This window comes from Malurus melanocephalus, unplaced genomic scaffold (genome assembly GCF_030028575.1).
Source record: "Malurus melanocephalus ecotype Western Australia unplaced genomic scaffold, MMel_1.1 scaffold_419, whole genome shotgun sequence".
In the NCBI taxonomy this organism is placed as follows: Eukaryota; Metazoa; Chordata; class Aves; order Passeriformes; family Maluridae; genus Malurus; species Malurus melanocephalus.
Window position 1 is genome coordinate 129,780 of NW_026623651.1, and position 20,846 is coordinate 150,625.

At 48.7% G+C, this 20,846-nt stretch overlaps 2 protein-coding genes across 4 annotated transcripts in view; one reads left to right on the plus strand and one right to left on the minus strand.

Moving 5' to 3' along the window:
* Positions 1-2,647: 2,647 nt before the first annotated feature.
* On the minus strand, positions 2,648-14,433 carry TSEN15 (tRNA splicing endonuclease subunit 15). Its single transcript, XM_057379736.1, has 4 exons — positions 14,238-14,433; positions 13,524-13,605; positions 12,068-12,203; positions 2,648-3,092 (listed from the first exon to the last, which is right to left on the minus strand). Exons 1-4 carry the CDS (start codon positions 14,400-14,402, stop codon positions 2,888-2,890), a joined length of 588 nt encoding a protein of 195 aa, XP_057235719.1. The 5' UTR covers positions 14,403-14,433; the 3' UTR covers positions 2,648-2,887.
* Positions 14,434-17,882: 3,449 nt separating this feature from the next.
* COLGALT2 (collagen beta(1-O)galactosyltransferase 2) overlaps positions 17,883-20,846 on the plus strand; it is a 55,579-nt gene continuing 52,615 nt past the window's right edge. For 2 of the 3 annotated variants that reach the window (XR_008966231.1, XM_057379734.1), the window contains exon 1: positions 17,883-18,212. Coding sequence is in view for 1 of the 3 variants with exons in the window: in XM_057379734.1 (XP_057235717.1) it covers positions 17,965-18,212 (248 nt within the window). In the remaining 2 variants the exon portion in view is untranslated. Of the gene's footprint in view, positions 18,213-18,570; positions 18,590-20,846 lie in introns of those variants that run through there. The other variant, XR_008966232.1, reaches the window with a different exon arrangement.

Consider the following 20,846-nt stretch of genomic DNA (forward strand, 5'->3'; position numbering starts at 1 on the left):
CCAGCTCCTTCAACAGCCCCCTGTTTACACAGTAATACCTGTGGGACAAACAGTGCTGTGATATTATTGGTTTTTCTGTGTTTTTTCTCCTCAGAAATAAAGAACAACCACAACCTAAGGAGCCTGGAAAAAGGCCCATGTAATCATTTCTCAGCGGGACACAAGAACAGAAATCAAAGCCTCAGGATCCAGTTTCTCCAACTCTTGTGAAGCCTGGGTCAGCAKTTTTCAGTGCATAGGAAAGGAGGCCCAAGTTCTGCTCCACTTCCTGTGTACAGAAATGATAAAATGATGCTTGGTAAAGCCAAGCATCAGTTGTGCAGCAAACTGCAAACTGGCAGCATTTCCCAGAAACTGAAGCAAATGCAAAGGAATTTGCTTTTGGGGTTAAGCATGTGTCGTTTAGATCCCAATTCTGTCATGGTCAGCATCTGTTACAGCCTCCTGCACACAAACCAGCTCGTGTCCTGTGAGCTGAGGTACTGCCCAGCCTGGAACAAGCCCAATTCACCTGGTGGCACRCAGCCTAGCCAGGTGTAAGATTTGCTTCATGGAATGAGCCATGGATCCCATGGAATATCAAGGTCAAGATCTCACACGGCGTGGCAGGAGTCAGCACACAGGGACCCCTCCAAGGCAGGACAGCGTTGGACCAAAATGAGATGGCTTTCCTCCATGAGGGAGGCAACACTGACGAAGACAAAGAAAAACTCTCCTCCTCCATGACTGAAGCCCACAGACCGCTGTCTCCCCTGGCTGGAGTGGACAAAGGTGCCCTGCGGAGCTCCAGGTCACAGTGACACCTCTCCTCCRGGGTTGCAAAGGCCTCCCTGCCCCRGGCTCCCTCTGGGGCAACATTCTGCATCCCAGCACTTTGGGCCAAATAGCACCAAACTCCACAGCCACAGAAACATMCACTCGAGTCCCAGGCATGGCAAAGCTTAAACGATCTTTCATTTCCAGCTTGTGTTTTTTGATTCTCTCCCATTCTTCTAGCCATGGAGAAAGAGAGCTCTTGTGCTTCCCCTTCTGAGCGTGTGCTCCTTGGCCACACAGATGTCACAYGGACACTCCTGTGCTCAAGGAGCTGCTCTGGGATGTTATCTCATTGCCAAGGAACTAAAGTTTAACCTGAAGAAGGTCTCTCTGCAAAAGACCTGGAAAATTCCTGCACAAGGAACTAAAAGTCAGGGTTTTTTCTCTTAACTGACTCGGAGCTGAAGCAGCTCCTGGGCAGTCAGTTTCAATATGYAGAAGTTATGTCCAAAGAGATAACAAAGTAAGTCCTAGGAATGACAGTGGCTTTAGAAACCCACTTGGTGCCTGAAGCAGATAACTGGTGTTCACTTACAGCATAGAAGGTGACATGCTTTTGTGTTTTAGTTGCCTCTGGTGCTGCTAYAATCAGTTTTCCTCTGCAGGGAAGAAATTGAAGTATTTCTGTGGAAAAGCCTTTTCTCCAAAAGCAGAGGAAGCAAAGCAATGTTCAGCAATGGAACCCCGGGGGCAGCATGAGTGCTTCTGACAGGCCAAGACAAAGACACTCTGCAAACCACAAACCCTTCCCCCCTGCCAGCAACCCTTTAGACTTACCTGYAACCAATATTTACAGAATGGGTAGGATGTGTTTATTCTATTATGTACCTGTCTTGGTTTGAAAGACAGGTGCTTGCCAATGAAGGCAGGGACCCCCTTTGGAGTGGTGGATATGACCCCCCCGTCCCTCCGAATTATTATAGCTTTGAAAAATCACCAGCTTTCAGGCAAGAATATGGGGAAAAGGGAATAACAGTTTTTACTAACATGTATAACAAGGTGAAACAAGTAACAATGATAGGAACAACCAACCCAGGCACAAACCCAGTGACAGCCTCACTCACATAGTCTCAGCTGGCAGGGGCGCTGTTGGCTCCCAGCCGGGCAGGGCAGGTGTGATGATTCTCCGGAGGCTGCAGGGGGCGCTGTGACGCGGGTCCCGGCTGGTTTAGATCTCCCAGTGGCCGATGGTAGATACAAACCGACAGAGGTGGACAGAGAAAAAGTTCCTCTGCAAACTCACAGTGGAAAACGCCGATCTTGGTGCTCCTCTGGACAGCAAGAAACCCCAGAACGGCCAGATGAGCAAAGAGACGAGCAGAATCCCACGGCTGTAGATGGGATGCAGCAGAACTCGACCACTGCAGCTGGAATACCAGGGGTTCCCGGCAAGGCACAGGCGCAGAAGATCACAGTGCAGCAAACAGGACCCAATGACCAGAGATGCTGGGCTCTGAAGCAGCAGCAGGCGAGCTCTCCTCTGCAGGCAGCAGGTCCACCATCCTTCCCCAAGCCAAACAGGGCAGGAAGTGAAGCTACCCTTCGCCCCACACATACACATACCATCCTCGGGGCCCAAAACTCCCTCGAAAACTTCCCTTTCTCCAAAGAGAGGAAAAAAAACTGCCAGGCAGGAGAAATGCCCAGGGAGACTCTTCGGGTGTGCCTAGGTTTTTTTGTCTTCATCAATCACCCTGCCATCAAAAGGATGACCTGGCAATCAGTGTATCCCAGCAACAAAATGGGAAAGAAAATTTCCCCAAGAAAGGAAACAAAAGGAAAAACCTTAACCCACAACATTACCTGAGCAGACAGAGAGGACACACAGAAGTRCAAAACACTTCCCAAATGTATTTATTAGTCAGGACTGATCTGTCTCAAAGCATGACCCACTTCATACCTCAAATGGCATTTAATCAAGTGCAACTGCACAAGCTTCTGTTCTCCCTGAACAGATMCTTGATATGCCAAGGCAGACTTTAGCACAGCACTAATTCACACACATCAGTTCCTGCATTTGTTTGCGTTGGAGCACAGCAGCTCAAGAAACATTTTGTTTCCTCTGTCCTAATCATTTGAAAAGCTTCTTTCTTTTCTTCCTCAACTGTTTGTTGTCCATGTCTTCAGTATCATCAAGAGGATCTGGCATCACAATGCCATCAGTCATTTTATAGTAGACTATTGTGGAGTCTGTCTCAACTATGGCCAAGGTAACTGACACCAGGGTGTCAGGCTCCTGTGGAGGGAGAGAGGCTTTCTTCAGTATTTCCCTTAACCTAGAAGAGGAAAAAAATCACTTAGAAAGGAGTCCACAGCCTCCTACGATGGCACAAAGGCAGAACGGCACCATGGCTATTTTTATTCAGCTCATTTTCACTCTTCATCCCCAGCAAACTTTCCTTCACTAAAGTGAGCATAATAKCTGGCCAAATAAAAATGCAAAGTTGCGTAAGCAAGCGACAAAAGCAAGAAACAGGATCGCTTACAAACATCTCTGCTGGAAATGGCTCAAGACACACTTCCAAACTTTGGTTAGCTGTACCTGTGTGCACGCACCTCAGCCAGCCCTCATCCATTACAATCCTARCGTGGCAATCTCTATCGGCCCTGCTTTCAGCAAACTTAAATAAAAATCTGATTAAACAGCAGCTGGTGTTGAGAATGAAATAATTAAGGCCTGTTCTGTTTGCGGAGGTAACTCCTCCAGCCTCTGTGCCACAGCTCTCTGCCAGGCCAGGTTTCTTTGCCTTGCTGTCTAGACTAGAAGCCACAAGACTAATGCTCTTCTTCAGGACAGTCGGCACGAATAATGTCTTCCTTAAAARCTCAAGACAAAGTTATGCTCAAGCTGTTTAGCTTACTTTCAGAGTRACACACCAGTTACTTTTCGGTTCAGAGCTCAGGACAACGCTGATCCCYGCAGTCCCTGGATTCCCGGTCCCACTGGGGAGCAGGTCCYGAAGGAGTGCAGGGCCCRGGACAGAACAGTGACAYTTCCCACAGAACATTCCCGCAGGTYGGGTGCTGAGGGCTGTGTGGGATTGCTGAGACAGGTTACATTTCCGGGGAACTCAGTGTGCCCGGGATCTCCCGCACCCTGCAGAGCTCACCCCGAGGGGCGAGGAGGGCAGGCAGCTCAGAGGGCAGACCCTGCAAACAGGGCTCTTGCTAAAGGCATCAGTGCTCAGACTTCAATCATCACCGGCCCTCGGCAGCCCTTTGATCCTCTAATAAAAGCCAAATGGAAGGCGGCAGAGAATGAGCAGCAGCCTGGAAAGGCTCGCTGCTCAGCCCCTGACCTTCTCAAGGATCCCTCTGTGCTCTGAGCTGTGCATAATCCAGCCTGGTCAGTGCAGCAGGATCTCTCCTCCATCTCTCTTTTTCCTTTCCATTGCACCCAGACACACAGAGAGGCCAAAGCACACAGTCACTCCATGCAGCAGAGACAGCACGGCTGGGGAAAGCCCATCCCAGCCCTCCCACACTGGCCCAGGCTGCTCCAAGTCCCAGTGTCCAGCCTGGCCTTGGACACTTCCAGGGATCCAGGGGCAGCCACAGCTGCTCAGCTCACCCGGTGCCAGGGCCTGCCCACCCTCAGCAGTGTCTGGAGAAAGCTCCCAGTTGGTGAGGCCAGGCTGCTGGCAGAGACYCAGCGAGGAAAGAACGACCCATGAAGCAGTGGATATTAACCTCTCTTTCTCCTGGGAATGTGATATAGAATTAACAATAAAATGCCAAACAAAAGGGTACAGCTGCTCAAGAGAAGTATTTTGGGAGCCAAAGAAACCAGATTTGTGTTCAGTGTGGACAATGCTGTATCTTGGGAGCAGACTCAGACAGGGGCTTGGATTCACCTGTCAGCCAGGGCACAAGATCCTTCCTATTTTCTTTAGTACCTGACACTGGTTTCCTTCATAGTCTGTTGGGGGAAGGGATGGAACAGTGAGGCCTTAGATCTACATTTCTCACTCAGAATTTCTTCTTATATTGCCAGACACAGACACCTGAACCTTTATTTACCGCCCCCGTTTAGCATCCAGGACCTCAAAGATGCCCCACAATCCCAAAACCAGCCAGGTCCTGACAACAGATTAATGCTATTTCTTCTCATTTCTTCTTCCTTTCCAGGAGAGGAGAGTTACAGGATTTATGCAAGGAGCACAAAGCCATGCCATTGCCTCAGGATGATCTGCCAACTCTGCTGTCCACAGATGAACAATGACAGCTGCAAACGCACCACTTTCCTCTCTCCTCTTYCCTCAGCACAGGCAGCCCAAACAAGGGCTCTCTCTGTGCACCCCACAGCAGCCACAGTGCACTGCAGCACTTCAGAACAGTGAGAGGGTGTCTTTGGGAGGGATAAGCTTCGGAATTCAGGAAGTCTGTGTCAGAGCCATCCCTTGTCCTCCTCCCCTGAAGGCATCCCCAGCAGCCTCTGTGCCCAGCCTGCCCACAACATCCCTCTGCAYCATCAGAGAAGCCACAGAACCTTTGTGCAATCCTTTTGTAAYCCTTTTGCTGCATCTACTGCTGTCCATGGAAAAAGAAGGAAACATGAAGTGTTGCTGGCCTTCTGAAAATCAAAGACTGCACCTCTGACAGCCTTTATTTCAAGGGAAACCCTCAAGGCTGCCCATCACACACAACAGCTGCATCCAATGATGGAAATGAAGTCATTGGTAGGAAGCCCATGTGGTAACATCTCCCAATAGTTCCAGCTGATTTAAATTACCCAGCTAATGGCTACCARCAAACTCTTTAATGACCAGACCAATCTGCTGCTGCACACAGGTGATGACAATTACAAAAGATGAATTTGCTTCAATRAAAGTGGATGTGATGGTTCTTAAAGCATCAGGCATTGGAGGAACAGAGCACTTCACTGCATCCAATAGTCTGGCAGATGCCAAGAGCCTTGACCCCTTCATTCCCCAGCACCCTGAGCAGCCTCTSCCTGTGAGGCACAGCTGTGTTAGGACACTCTGGAACTACTGCTGACTGATGGAACCTGACACCAAGGGACCCATGAGCACTCTGGSTTGGGCTCCCTGGCTGTGCTCCAACAGCGTGAGCCCCACAGAAGCTGTGGGATCAAGCCTTTGGTGTGGACTGGCTCTCTCTGGCTCCTCATTTTCCACGGGAATTCCAGCATGCCCACACCACTGGCTGCACACAGTTTTCAGCAGAATGGAGACACTTGACGGGAGAGAAGGTGTAGCTGAGAAACAGTTTCTGCTGTTCTGTAGGGTCTCAGTAAAAGCTAAGCATGTTCTCACTGCAGGGTCAGATAAAGCCTATGCTGGCAGAATGCACCTGGTCACTCTGCCACCTCCTCAAGGACAGCAGACAGGACTCTATCACCTGAGCATATGTTCCTCCACAGGCTCAGCCTGTCAAGGGCCAGCAGGGACAGTCAACCCTACCRTACCATCTTCTCAGGATTCATGCCAATGACCACCGGGTTAAGAAAAAACCATCTAGCATCCCAGGAGGGTGCACAGAACCATCAAACCTCCTGCACACACAGTGAGAAGTCTAAATTAAAGTACCCTGCAACTACTCCTCCCCCTTGGCAGGATGAATAGCCAGGGAACGTTAAGACAAGCAGCACAGAAGCTTTAGCTTTCCCACACAAAATGGTACATCTTGAACAACGGCACTACGAAAGGAAAATAACTGAAGTTAGGGGAATACAAACACCATAAGAAACACTCCAGAGTTTTACAGAAGCCCCATTAGTAGAGTAAGTGTTTATAAAAATTCTCATTTGTTGGAGCTCATGCAGTGCAAAGTTTCCAGTGTAATTTGAAAGCCTAGCTCTAAAACCCAATGGTGCCTGAAATCCAGATCTGCTCCCACCAGGCCAAAAGCAAGCAGGACAAACCCCATATTTTCCACCCAGGAAGAAAACTCACATTCACCTCACACTGCAGGAGATGCAAAGGACTTCACCTCAAACACTTTGGATACCAAAGTAAAGAGCTGGCATTTCTAAAAAACTAGAAAGARGGCTTAGAAAAGGCTTTCTAGTTCTCTGCCGACTAGAGTCAGTAGGGATTGKTTTTTTTCCACCAAGAAATTAGTCACTGGAGCAGATTCAACTTACTCAGCATTGTGCAAGGGGTACCRCAGCTAAGGGAACAGCACTAACAATGTCATCCTGCACATGCTCTTACTGCTGCATTCAAACTTAATGATGGCAGCAAACTGATCTGGTCTTCTATTACTGTGGCAATTCATAGCTTCAAAAAAAAAAATCTCAAAACAAAATAAGGCAACGCACACAGATCCATCCAGAGAACAGAGGGGAGTGTTCCATCTTTGCCCCATCTTAATTTTGCACAAAGTAGCCCCTCAACACCCATTAGAAATCTGTGCTGTGTTTCCCACACAATTTTTTCTGCTCCTAACAAAATAACCCTGCCCTTTTCCCTGGGAGAAAGAACCAGGTGTACAGCTAGTGACCCTGAGGTTCCCACTGACTCTGCAAAAACCAACAAAGGGCAGGACCATAAAGAGAACTCATGCAGCAAGTTCTGTGATGAACAAAAGAGCATTTCAGAGACACATCACATGCAATGCCTCTGAGAAGCAGCATCAGGCTGCAAGCTCAGAGCAATTTTATGGAGCTCGCATAGTGCTCCATTGAGCTGAAATGAAACTACTGCCTTCCATCCCATAAAAACCAAAGGCTTTCAATCTGCCCTTTATACTTGGGTGAATAATTCACGGCAGGCTCGGCCAGCCCGAACAGCTCCCTCCCCTTCTCAGCAGGCAGGGCTGCAGARTGCACACAAGTTGGTCTCAGTGCCCCGGCAGAGATCATTACCCCAGGCACCAGAGCGTGCCGTTGTCCCAGCCTGGGTCAGCACAGGAACTTCCCAGGAGCACAATTCCTTGGATTTAGCCAGCTCTGCAAATGTTAACACAGCTCACCAYTGGGAACACTGCCCCACAGTCTGCTGCAGGGCAAGCAGCAGCATTAACCCACAGTGCCTTGAAATATGTGGGAAGGAGCACATGCAGGTGGGAGGTGGTATAAATGCACACCACTGTTCCCTGGTATCTGTTTCCAAARCACAACCACAGGGAATACTAGGAGAAACTCAGTTTTCGTAATGAGAAGAATAAAAGCAAATAAAACATCCACATGCCACACTGGTCAGGAGAAGGAACTGAAACCCCAAGGAAAATAAAGATCTTTTTTTCCATGGAAGTTCAAAAAGAAAACAAGAGAAACCATGCAAAAGGGAGGAATCAGCATTCAGCAAAGTTCTACAGAAGACACTTACTTTACACTTAYGCATGTTCAATCACAGGACTGCATAACCAACTCTGCTGTAGGAGCCACATTAACCTCAYTTGAAATATGAGTATTAAAATAATWAAATWTAAAGTACTAATTAAGAGATTGTGTTTAGGAGCCACTAATTACATTTTCAGTGTGTGATTTGCTGTATGAGTAAATTATGCTTATAGCAAGGGAGTTAGTACAAAACTGTGAAGAAGGTCCCATGTTACACTCCCAGGGCTTTTTCAGATTAAAGCAAGATTTATGTCACAATCTAGAGACTCTGAAGAGAGCAAATTGATTCCAGTCCTCAGATTTCTTTCTCAGGATGCTTATCAGCTTTAAAATGAAACACTCAAGTATTGCTTTTTCCAAAATTAAGCTAGCATTTTAACAAAATAAGCCTTTCCCAACCTCTGCAGGTCTCCGTGACCCCAGGCAACTTCATCCTTCATTTCCAATACTTGCACACAAAATACAGAGAGTGTCATTTAATCTGATTTAATATTTATCAGCAACATTTTGCTTAGACAGAGTTATTTGTCTAGGACAGACAGTGCCCAATTCTATCAGATCTGGGACCTRAATCCCTGCTCCTTAGAGGATCAAGGCTTTCCAGGCTTTCTGAAAAATGCAGCTGTCAACACTGTGAGCTCTCCTAACTCACCGAGCTTGGCTTATGCAAGTCATTTCTGCCAGCTGTGAAGCAGCACTCCCAGGATCTGACTGCTCCCTCTGCTCATGCACTGACCAGGAGGGGATTGGTGTGCTCTGAGGTGCAGTGAGCAGCAAACACACCCCAGCCAAGGCASCCGGGAGCTCCTCCTGCAAGCACGAGTCCCTGCTGAACTCAGAAGCTCTCTGAGCTCAGCCAGCTGTGTGTGCATCAGTGGCCAAGACAGACAGAAATGGCATCGTACTCTCCAGGGCTTTGCTCACAGAATCTTCAGCAGCCTTCATCTGAAGGGCACACAGAGCACAAAGCGAATTCTCAGAGTGGTGCAACCATTCACTCTTTGCTTCARAGCCTGTAATTTTGTCATTTGGTGGGTTCCTGTGCAGTCTTACCCTGCCAGGCCTGCATGAGCAGCTTCCACCCAGCTTTGTAAAAGTGGACTGGGAGCTTAGTAGGCAGAACAGCTTTTGCCTTCAGCATTTAAATGTCATGCACAAACTGGACACAATGAAATCTTATCATTGGCTAAAAAATACCGTGTAATTTTTTTATTTTTTTTTTGCAGGGCACTCATATTATTTGCCTCAGTGCCTTGCTGGTAATTTCCACAGCAACTTTCCTGTGGCCTTTTAAGGACACATTCCTCAGTGGCAGCCAAGTAGGAAGCTCCATGAGACACCTGGGAAGGCAGAGCTTGGCTGATGTGGATTTGAAGAAGAAAACCACTCCTGTATTTCTCTGGAAGACCAAGCCCACAAGRGTGACTGACTAATATTTGCAAATGCGAGACTTTTTTTCAGCACACRGAGAGTACTAAAATCCATTATTTTCTAGTGAATCACCTTCTTCCCCACACCAATAAGAAAAACATAGGGCAGAACAAAGACCCAAGTCTTTGTTCTTTGCAAGGAAGGTGTCACTTCCAAACCCTACCCAGGCCTTACTGRTTAAACAAGGAAGTGCTGCCCATAAATGCTGCTGTTACTGGCTGCTTTTGCAGTTAGAACAACTCCAGGCCCAGAAATAGAGACAGAACATTTTTACCTTCCCAAATGCGTCCATGGGCTTATTTTCAACACTGAGTGAGCTGCATTCACTTGTATTCCTAGCTCCTCCTCTGCTTTTAGATTACACAAACCCCCAAAGCACTGAACAAAATGCAGATGCACGTTCAGCACCACAAATACAAGTGTTGCTCTGTTCTTCATATGACCTGTGCTTTTCCCTCCCCAATGTTCCTTTTTGGGTCTCAGCTCACGGAAATTATGTCGCTTGATGTATCTGACAGCATTCAAATCTCTGCTGCCTTTCTGGTGTACCTGGACCTCCTGGAAGGTAAATCAGGAGTGATTTACACCTAAACACAACCTGCCAGCCTGACAGCATCTGTGGATATTGAACACTTATGGGCTTTTATGAACACACCTGGCACTGCAGCCTGGCATTCAGCTTATTTCAGTGACAACACACCCTATATAGCTGCTCTGCAGAAAACCCCCATCACAAACTGTACTGTTAATCAATGTGATGCATTCACTCTTTGCCTCTCCACCACACATCATTCCAGTACTGGATTCCAGACACTCCGGTGCCAGAGGCAGAGCAAACAGCATCACCACAGAACAAACAAGTGCAGAGGCTGCCCATGAAAAGCTCCAATGACACAGTAAAAGATAGGACATGCATGCAGTGGAATATCTGTCATTAAAAGTCAGTCAGAACACACTTCTGGCCTTGACTCAGAGCCAGGAATCCAAGTTTCCAGCCCAGGTGGGAACACGCTACGCTAACCAAGCACAACAGCTCAGCACGTAGGTGGAATTCCTCAAAGATCCCACATCCTCATTGGCTGCCTTCTTTTCCCTCCTAAACCCTGATCTGAGCACTGCAGTGTGTCCCTTTCACACACACACACACACACACACACACACACTCAGATCTGCTCCTTGCAGACAGGCTGGATGGCACTCAGCATTTCACCCTGCAAAGCCTCTCAGCAGCTTTCCTCTGCTGTGGAGATCACATCATGTTTCTCTACAACACCAAGCCTGCTGCAGTGGTAGACCAATACCTGCAAATATAATACTTTTTTCAGCACATAAATAGTACTAAACCCTATTAATATCCAGTAAATCATTTTCTTCCCCCTCACCCAACAAACAGCAAAATAAAGATAAAAGTCTGTTAGCAAGACATCGATCTGTCACTTCTAAAACCCAAAATAAAAAGCAAAAACTTCATTCCTAGAGTGCACACACACATCTAATAAGTACCATTAATTAGCAGCCTCCCACTGTGTCAGGCTGCTGCCCACAGAGCAGGAGGAAACAGCAAAAAGCAGCAAGATCTCTAAAAAGCCAGGCCTGAGCCAGCTCCTAGCAGGAGTGGGAACAGAAGAAGCTAAAAAATATACAACCACATGATGCAGCTGAAATAGTCAAGGCCTTAAGAGCCGTCGTGGCAAATGCCAACAAGAGAAGGCAGCCTTTATCAGGGACTAAATCATGCTGTGTCTGAGGATGCTCTAAGGGCCAGTTAAAACAGACTTTAAAATTACTGAAGTAGAAGTTCTCTAGGCTGCAAATATCTGTATGTCACAAATTCATGGCTGTGCTGTCTTCTGCTTGAACAATTGTTCTTGCATTTGTGAGGAAAGTAAGTGAAAAATCACAGACACATGAAACTCTAAATCTAAAGTAAGAGGAGTTTCCTGCTCAAAGCAGCCAAATTACAGTTTCAAAACAAAAGCCAACCAAACCACACGAGGCTTATGCACAAATTTGACAATAAAAAAAGCTGATTCTTAGGCAGCTCCAAGACGATTTTTTTCCTCTTGGGTCCTTTCAAGTCCAGCAGCTCAGGAAGAATTGCTACATTTCCCAGACTACAAAATCAGCACAAGAATGCTCAAAACATAAGCTGTGAAGGTCTTGTGTCCTAACTTTGCCTCTCAAACACATACTTCGGTATCCACTGTTATCTCCCAGCACATGTGCAACTCCAGACTACAGGAAGTGTTTATCAGTGGGCATCAGTTGCTGCAGGAAGCTGACACACAAGAAACACTCCCAGACAGGGAGAGGCAGAGAGTGATGCAAAGCTGAGATTTCCTTAATGCTCCAAGCTGCCTGTGTGTGCAGCACCCAAAATAACTGCTCACAGGCTGAGAGGGCGCTTTCCTCCAATATTCCTCTGTTTCCTCCCCCTTCCCCTTTGACCAAGCCGATAAAATGTATCCATTCAATGCCCGCAGCAACCCGAGCCGAGCCCGGAGCACACCTCACCTCTCGTGGCTGATGAGGATGTGTGCAGGCACCGGCACCATCACCTGCAGCCCCTCGTGCTCCCTGGCCCGGCCGTGCAAACACACCAGCTGCAGCTCTGCCACCCCCACGGGCTGCACCTCGTGCCAGTTCCTCCCTAAAAACATTGGGCGGGGATGACAGGGGCAGAACACAAAACACCAGTTTCAATCAGTCAAGTATGAAGTATCAAGTTGACATCGAAGGTTTTGTTTTGCCTCCTTCTCCTCACAGGAAAACTCCCCGGATCTGCCAAATTCCCTTCCCAAGAAGCAATCCTGCTAAAGAAACCCTCGGAGCAGGACCAGCTCACTGCGTCCAGAGCTGCACCAATGGATGGTGAACAGGGATCTGTCTGACAAAGCTCTGCTTCAAAAAGGCAAAAAAGAAGACAAAACCGTGCAGCTTTAGCCCTCTGCAGCACTGTCACTCAAATATGGACTTCCACAGTACCCTGAACTGTGAAGGGGCAGGTGGTAAAAGCATGGTTAATGACAATGCATGGTTCTTCCCTCCTCCTTGAAGGGATAAGGCTGAAGTTTTTGCTGCAGAACTACAGAAATCTTCTTTTAAAGCCTATTAAGGCATTTTCTTCAGAAGTGTAACAGACAGTAACAGACACAGCCATTTCTGGCCCGCAAAATCCCTCCCTTCCCTGACCTTGAGAAGCACCAAGCTCCAAGCAAAACTGAAATATTTTTCTCAGGCTGGCTGGCTGCCTACTCACAGTTCCTTTTCAATAAGGCCAACTTGGAAGGATCCAGGAGAAGTTTATATATCACATAACTCTGCTCCACTGAGCAGACTGCATGGGATTTCACAGGATCATTTTGGCTGGAAATCCTCTGAGATCATGGAGTCCCACCACTAGAGTGACACTGTCAGGTCCTCCCCTAAGCCACAGCCTAAGCACAACACCKACAATTTGTTATAAATTACTGTTTTGTTATATAGTATTACCACAATTGTTATAAATTACTGCTACCACACTTGCAAATGATCTTTGCTAGAGGAATCCCTGCCCTTTGCAGAACACAGGCCAGCACACAGCAGGCRTTTGGCAAATGGTGACCTTGGTGAAACATTATGACTGAGCAACCTCACATTAACCTACAACTGAGGACCATTGCAACGACAGCCACTGAACTTGTAACTTCACCTTCCTACACTCCCTTTCCTTCCCCTACTCCTCTTTTGGATTTTTCCCCATGCTGCTGGCTTTGCACAGGAACATCTGCACCTGGAATTGCTGGATGAAACGGGGCCTCATCTTTGTACAGGCTCCAGAGAGGCACGGGATAGAAACTCTTAGCACAAAAAGTCTCCAAATGGACACCAAGGACAAGGACCAAGGTCCTACCCCAATTAATGCTTAATTAATGCAACAGCTCCTAAGGGCAAAGACATTTGTTAGGACCCAGTCATTTCCCTGATTTACCTTCCAAGAGGTCCAGGTACACCAGAAAGGCAGCGTAGACTTGAGTGCTGTCAGATACATCAAGTGACATCATTTCTGTGAACTGAGACACAAACAGGAACGTTGGTGAAGGTAAAGCACAGGTCATATGAAGAATGCCCAGATCAAACCCAGAATCTCTACAGCCAGAGGAGCCACTGGAGTCTCAAACCAGTTTTAAGGCAATCAAAAAACAGGACTTGTTTTCTGACAGTATCTCAAAAGCTCATTTTTTCACATCCCCGGGTTTTGGCACTTTAAAAAAGCAAGCAAAATAAACAAATACATGAAGAATCACAACTATTCCTGGAACAGCTTTAGTTTTGTGGAATTTTACCTATTTTTGGGTAAATAGTGTTACCTATTTTTGCCACAGCCCATGAACATAAGACGGTGGCCAAATTAAACACCTCCTTGTTTTCCGTGTGTTAAGATGGAGTCAAAGTTTACGGTGTCTACGTTTCCCAAGTGATATTCTATGATTTACAACCTCCGCCCCTGCTGGCAATGGCATTCCCCGAGCACCCCACGGGCCGAAGCCCCCCTCGACACACCCAATAAAGTAAGTTATATTGACATTTCCTCCCAGAACCCTCCTGGGGGGACCCCACGTGCACCTCGAGAGTGGCGAGGGGAAAATCCTGCGGGGTCCGGGGGGGAAAGCGGGACCCCCGAGAGACCCCCGCGCCGGCCTACCGTGGGGTGAATCGCGATCCAGTTGCCACCAGCCGCCCCCGACCAGCCGCCCCGTGCCCCCGAGGTCCGTCCAGCCGCGGAGGAGCCCTGGCCCGGGTCGGTGCCGCCGTCGCTCCCCGGGGCCGGGCAAAGCCCATCCCGGCCGGGCCCCGCCGCCGGCTCCATGCGCTGTCCCTGCCTGTGCAACGCGGCTTCAGTCCGGGCGGGGAGCGCGGCGCAGCGCCCCCCGGAAACTGCCGCGCCGCCCCGATCGTTCCGCCTCCGCTGCGTTCCGAACCCCCTTCCCAGCCACGGCCTAGGGCGCTGCTGTCAACCCTTTACAGGAAACATTTATATATCTACATATATGTGTGTGTGTGTGATATGTATATATGTATATATGTATATATGTATATATGTATATATGTATATATGTATATATGTATATATGAATGTATTCCTTTCCCAGTCCCCTCTCCCAAAGGCTCCAAAGCAAGGAATACATTAGCTGCTGTGGTCAGAGCTGCTACAGACAGCATAAAGGACATGGATTTAAGGTATTGCCATTTAAAGCACCTATTACCTGCTCTGCCAGAAATATCTCTGACTTTCAATGAGAACAAGCTTAGCCTTATTGCCAATTGTACCAGGTCTGGCTTTCCAGCTCCATCTGTCTCAGTGCTTCTTCTGATAAATTTCAAATATTGGCTGTTCTATAATAAAGCATCAATGAAAATTAGTTTATATGTATTTAATACATAAATTGGCATGTGGATTGTAGCCAGAGGAAGTCGTATTTGGGCCAATCTAATTCAAGGAATTTTGAGGTAGTTGGCTGCTTAAAAAGCATTGTGTTAGCCAGCACTTCAATTCCCCAGGCACAGAATAAATAAATAAATAAATAGGATATTAAAAATCCAATCTTCAAGGCTTTTATGGAAGAGTTGGCAACAATGGTTCACTCAGCTGCTGGGAAAATAAGTGGATGGATTTGAGTTCTTAGAGGTGAAGAAGCAAGTGAAAGGAAATACTCATCTATAGACACTTGTAGATACATTTACATCAGCAGCGTGGAATCTGTTTTCTATAATGTGGGAAATGAGTCAGCTTTAGAAGAAAGCTGCCTCACGAAGGGTCTGTCACCTGCCAAACAGAGGGAGTATGCCACTTCCAGAGACACTTCTCACAGCTGGAATCTTGTTTGCCGTGGATGTTTAGAGGAGGTTGAAACAAATTACTTCAGTTGGTTTCTGTGAGACTTGTGTCTGCAGAAAGCCATTACTTCCTCAAAGCCAAAACATTTCAGCAGAGAGTGGCTCATTGTCCTGTCACAGCAGGATGGGGTCTGGGCTTAAAAATAAAAATTTGGCCACCAGTAAAGAAGCCAGAATGTGTGGGGATTTCTTTGTGTGTGCACATTAAGTCATACACATTTATAGGCAGGCATATCGTTGCATGTCATTGGAATGACAGGAATTGCCAGAGTGACCATTTACCTGAGCTCTCCAAACTTCACCCCTCGCTGCACGGCTGGGAGTGAGAGATAAAGCTGAGTGACTGCCTTCTGTTCTGCATGGAAGAACATCTCATGTTTCAGGCATGTGCTGCTCTCCCCCTTTTATGTTCCGCAGGAGCCGGCCAGCATAGGGAGCTGTGAGAGCGAGGGAACGCCACTTTGGAGAGCGAATGACCATCTGTGGGATGCTGCCGGAGGCCCCCAGCAAATGGTTATGGCCCCGATGCTGCTTACAAAGCAGAAACAAGGGAGGGTCTGAAAAGAGACGAAGGTAGTTTAGGTTTCACTGAGGACATCAAGAGCTGCACAGGGTGAAAGCACACTCGGAGTTGCGGCAAAGGCAGGCACAGGAGGGGCGTATTACTGCTGAAATCTCTTAAGACCAGGACTGAGACCCAGCTTGAATGCCCAGTGGGTGGAAAATGCCAGCTTCCAGCCCTCCACATCGAGTATAAATCGGGCAGCTTGAGACCCCACCCTCCAAAAGTGAGCGGTCCCGTGGGCGGCAGCGGAATTCCGCGCGTGTGCTTTGGGCTGGCTCCTGCGGAACTCTAATCGCCTCGCACAGGCTGCAAAGCTGCTCCTTCTATTCGGTGAATGAATCCAAGCAGAAAAGCAACATGTGGCAAACTAACCATGAAAGAAAAGCCTCATTAATGTATCATTCTAGACGGACAATTATAAAGACATCGCGAAGGGCAAACAGGAGGAACATATTTGCACTAATTGTTCAGGGAGATGCCTACAAATTGAGGGAGTTTCTCAAATTTTAATGCGGATAATTCTATCACCTCGGGAGATTCTTTATGGGAGTTTGCTGGGATGATCCTTTTTGTGATGGCTTTTTTTTTTCCCTGTGTGCAAGCAATTCACAATGAGATTATGCATAATTAGACAATTGTTTGCTTGTCAAAAGTTTCCTTCTATTTGAGTCTTGCAAGCACACAGCCAAGAGTAGTGCCTGCTCAAAGTGGGTCTGTTCACCTCGGACTTCCTACCCACATTAAAACCCAAATACACACGCCGAGATGGGGCCCTTAGAGTTAATTAGAGATTTTATCTTGAAAAGGGTTTAGCATGCCCAAATCCTATTAACTTCTAAGAGAGCTGTGATTACTGTGCCCCTTTTAAGATCATGACCCAATAATTTTAATTGCTGGAATATGTTTTATATATTTTTATGCTAAACTGCCATCCATTCACAGGAACATATCCGTGGTAGGTGAGTCAACAAAGTACAGTGGAAATCTTCCCTGTACTCCCTTTCCTCATAGAAGAGGTGCTGAGAGAGCTGGGGTTGCTCAGTCTGGAGAGGAAAAGGCTCCAGGGAGACCTTACAGCCCCTTCCAGTACTTGAGAGCAGCTTAAAAACCAGAGAGTGACTTTTTAAAAGGGCAGATAGTGATAGGACAAGGGGAACATCTTTAAACTGTAGGAGGGTAGGTTTAGATTAGATATTAGGAAGATCTTCTTCCTTGTGATGGTGAGGAGGCCATGGTACAGGGTGCCCAGAGAAGCTGTGGCTGCCCCTGGATGTGTCCAAGGCCGGGTTGGACACTGGGGCTTGGAGCAGCCTGGGATAGTGGAAGGTATCCCTGCCATGACTGGGGGTTGGAATGTGATTGGTCCTTAAGGTGCCTCCCAACCCAAGCCTTTCTATGATTCTGTGATATTAATCTTTCAGCTGTGCTCTAGCTGGGACAGGACATCCCTCCTGCAGCATGGGATGGGTGTAGCGTGTGCGGCTGTTTCGTACGGATGTCCCGTTTGCCAAAAACTTTTTGATTACAAAAGCTCGACGTTACTTTAATTCCCTACATGTGTGGGAAGGATGAGGGCAAGATCTTCACCTCAGCATCGAACTCAGGGCGTGTTAGCGTTAGCAGCAACACTCCCAAAGCCTCTTTAAAACCCAAAACTCGGGTAGGAGAAACGGGCTAGCAGCTTTTACCGCGGGTGCTGAGCGGCAGCGCTGACCGCAGCCTCATGGGGGACGGGGGGATCGGCTCAGGGGCGGCACCTGGGGGGCGGTGGCAGCGCGGGGTCGGGGCGGTGCCGGGGATGGGGGCGGCCAGCAGGGCTCGGGGGCTCGGCGCGGCGGCGGCGCTGCTCCGCTCCGCTCCTCCTTCCTCTCCTCCCTTCTCCTCCCTCCTCCTCGCCGTCCCCCCTCCTCCCCGTCCCCCGGGCCGGAGCCCGCTCTGCCGGCGGCTCGGCGGCCGCCCCGCGCCCATCATGGCTGCGAGCGCTTCGCTGCTGCTGCTGCTGCTGCTGCCGCCGCTGCTGCGCGGCTGCGGGGCCATCCCCGAGCCCCCCGAGCCGCCCGAGCCGCCGGGCCCCGAGCCGCCCGCGCTGCCCGAGTCGGCGCTGCTGCAGCCCACCGTGCTGCTCGCCATCCTCGCCCGCAACGCCGCGCACACGCTGCCGCATGTCCTGGGCTGCATCGAGAGGCTCAGCTACCCCAAGAGCCGCATAGCGCTCTGGTAAGGGCCGGGGGCGGTGCGGGAGAGGGGCTGTGCGGGCAGCCGGCACCAGGGAACTCCGCCCGGCGAGCGCGGAGAGACAGCGGCTGCGCCCGCCCCAGGAGCCGGGACCGGGCTGTGGCGGCCGGGAGAGCTCGGGCCCCGTCCCGGGATCCCCCCGAGGAGCCGGGACCGGGCTGTGGCGGCCGGGAGAGCTCGGGCCCCGTTTGGGGTCCCCCCCGCGTGTCGGGAGCGCGGCGGCTCTGCCGGGAGCCGCAGGGAGATGAGTTATCCCAGCAAAGCTGGCCCGGAGCCTGGGAACATTCACCGCCGGAGCATGTGTCCAAATCCACAGGCACGGAGAACTCCGGCGGGGAGCGTGGGGCCGGCTCCCGGTGGTAAATCCCGGGCTTTGTGGGAGCTGGTCGGGATGTGCCAGGGCTGGAGAGCGGGCGGGCTGGGTAGGTGCCGGTGGGAATTGAAAGGAACATTGTTGCTAGGCTGGAGGCTGGAAGATGGATTCAAAGATGTATTCAGAAATCGCAACATGGGGGCAGCTGTGGCAGTCAAACGGGGGTCGGGGTGGAGGAATTAGAGCGATTTGGGAACTGGTCGATCTGCCTTTGCAAGAGGACAAAGAAAAAAGTAATCTTTCGACCTGACATAAATGTTGGATGAACAGGATTGCTTGGAAGGACCCCAGACAGATTTAAAGTGCGGTCGTGGTGTAAAATAACAAATAGTGCTGTAGGGCCTGATCCAAAGTTCACTGAAATCCGTGGTGAGACTCCTGTTAACTTAGAAAGTTAATAAAGTTTAGTTTCACTTTGTCTGCAGGAGCGTGGGGAGGACCTTCCTCCCAGTCACATCACTGAACTGTCATTAAACAGACGTTTCTGTGTGTGCTTCGGGAACACGGCTCTAATTGGTCTCCAAGAACAGGGCTCTGCAGAACATCAGTGCCTGCTATAATCAGTACATGGATCTTCTTTTCTTTTTTTTTTTTTTTTTTTTTTTTTCTTTCGTATTGCAGGTGTACAAAACAAGTTATGCTATCAGGCTAAATTTGGGGTGCCACACAAGTGTGGTGTGTGGCAGTGGGTAAATCCACACTTGTGTGTGTGTAGATCTGTGACTCTGCATTCGTTTTTATTGGTGGGAATTTTGCCAGTTGAGGTTTCCTTGTAGCAGATGTATATAAAAAGAGATATTATCAGACCTCACATGGCCTGTGATTCAGCTAAGCTTGGTGTTTATAAATCTTTGTGGGAGTTTTAAACACATTTGTGATCACCAAAGCAGAGTGCATCCTGAAATGCCTCTCGCTGTACAAGTGCAAAGTAAATTTGGGTTTTTTAAAAGTCCCATAGATAATTGGTTGGCTCTACAGTTTTTTCCGTACGTTACTTGCATTATCCTCACTAGACTTAAGGTCTCTGCTATATTGTGTGACAGTATTTGCGAGGACTTACTTTAATATAACTTAAAACATGGTGAGGTTCTTATAGGAGTATCACTCCCTCTTTAAGAGTATTGCACACAGGCACAAGGCATGGCTAAAGTGGAAAATCTGCTGTTGAAAATGTCAAGCTTTGTAAAATGAGAATGACTAAAATGTCACAGCCACTGCAAAGGAAGTTCTGAGGATGCTCTGCATTGCCACAGAGAGTGAGAGGCAGCTCAACTCTCAAGGGATGGCAATGGCTCCTTGAAGGGATTTAGTTCTGCTCCCAAGTAAGACTTGAGCTTTTCCAGAACTGGGGATGTTTCGGACACAAAGTACCCACTCAGAGAAAACTCACACAGGATATCTACCAAGTCTGTTGAGAACAAGTGAAACCATTCAGTCCGCTTCTGGGAGCATCTTGTGTTTCAGGCAGACTTGTTTCAACAAATGGATTTCAGGGTTTACCTGTGTCCCTGAGTAACTGGGACAGCTAGGGGAGGAGGGCAGTGGAGTGGTGTTTGTCAAGGATCTGCATTCCTCCATTGCCACTTATATTCTACTTCAACGTTGTCTTGAGTAAGTCAGCATTTTAAAATGCCCAAATGTAGATCTTGGGAATGAATATTGAAAACATGTATCATCTTTCAAGCTCCCATATGCTCTCTGTGCATGGCTTGAGGGCTGAAATTCAACCGTGGATTCCTCCAGCAGATTTCTAGGGTGGAAGCTTTATGAGTGTCAGTAAAGAAGGGTTAAGAGATAATGAGTTTGAAGCAGGCACTGAATTTCCTTTGTGTAGTCTGTATCAATTAATCTCAAGCTTTGTTATCCTGATACTGAGCAAAAGATGCATGCTGGGCAGCCTTGTGATCCCTTGTTCGCTTTGGCCTTAATTATGACTCGATTTCGCAGGAGATTGTCAGCAGCCTCGGAAGGACTCGCTGGCCACTAATAAGCCGAGAGGGCCATTTGGTGCGGGGCCAGCTGGCACCGAGGCACCGTGGCCGTGCAGTGAAGCTCTTCCTTGCGGTAAAGCCCTTCCTTCCCTTGTGCATCCCTGCCCGGGGGTCGGGAAGCTTCACACCGAGCCCCGGCCGGGCCCGGCCATGTCCCGCGGTGACCGCGGCGGGGAGGCTCGGCCGGGTAACGCCGGGACTGTGCTGATTCCCCTCACGGCGGGGATTCCTGAGGGACCGCTCCGGGTTCTG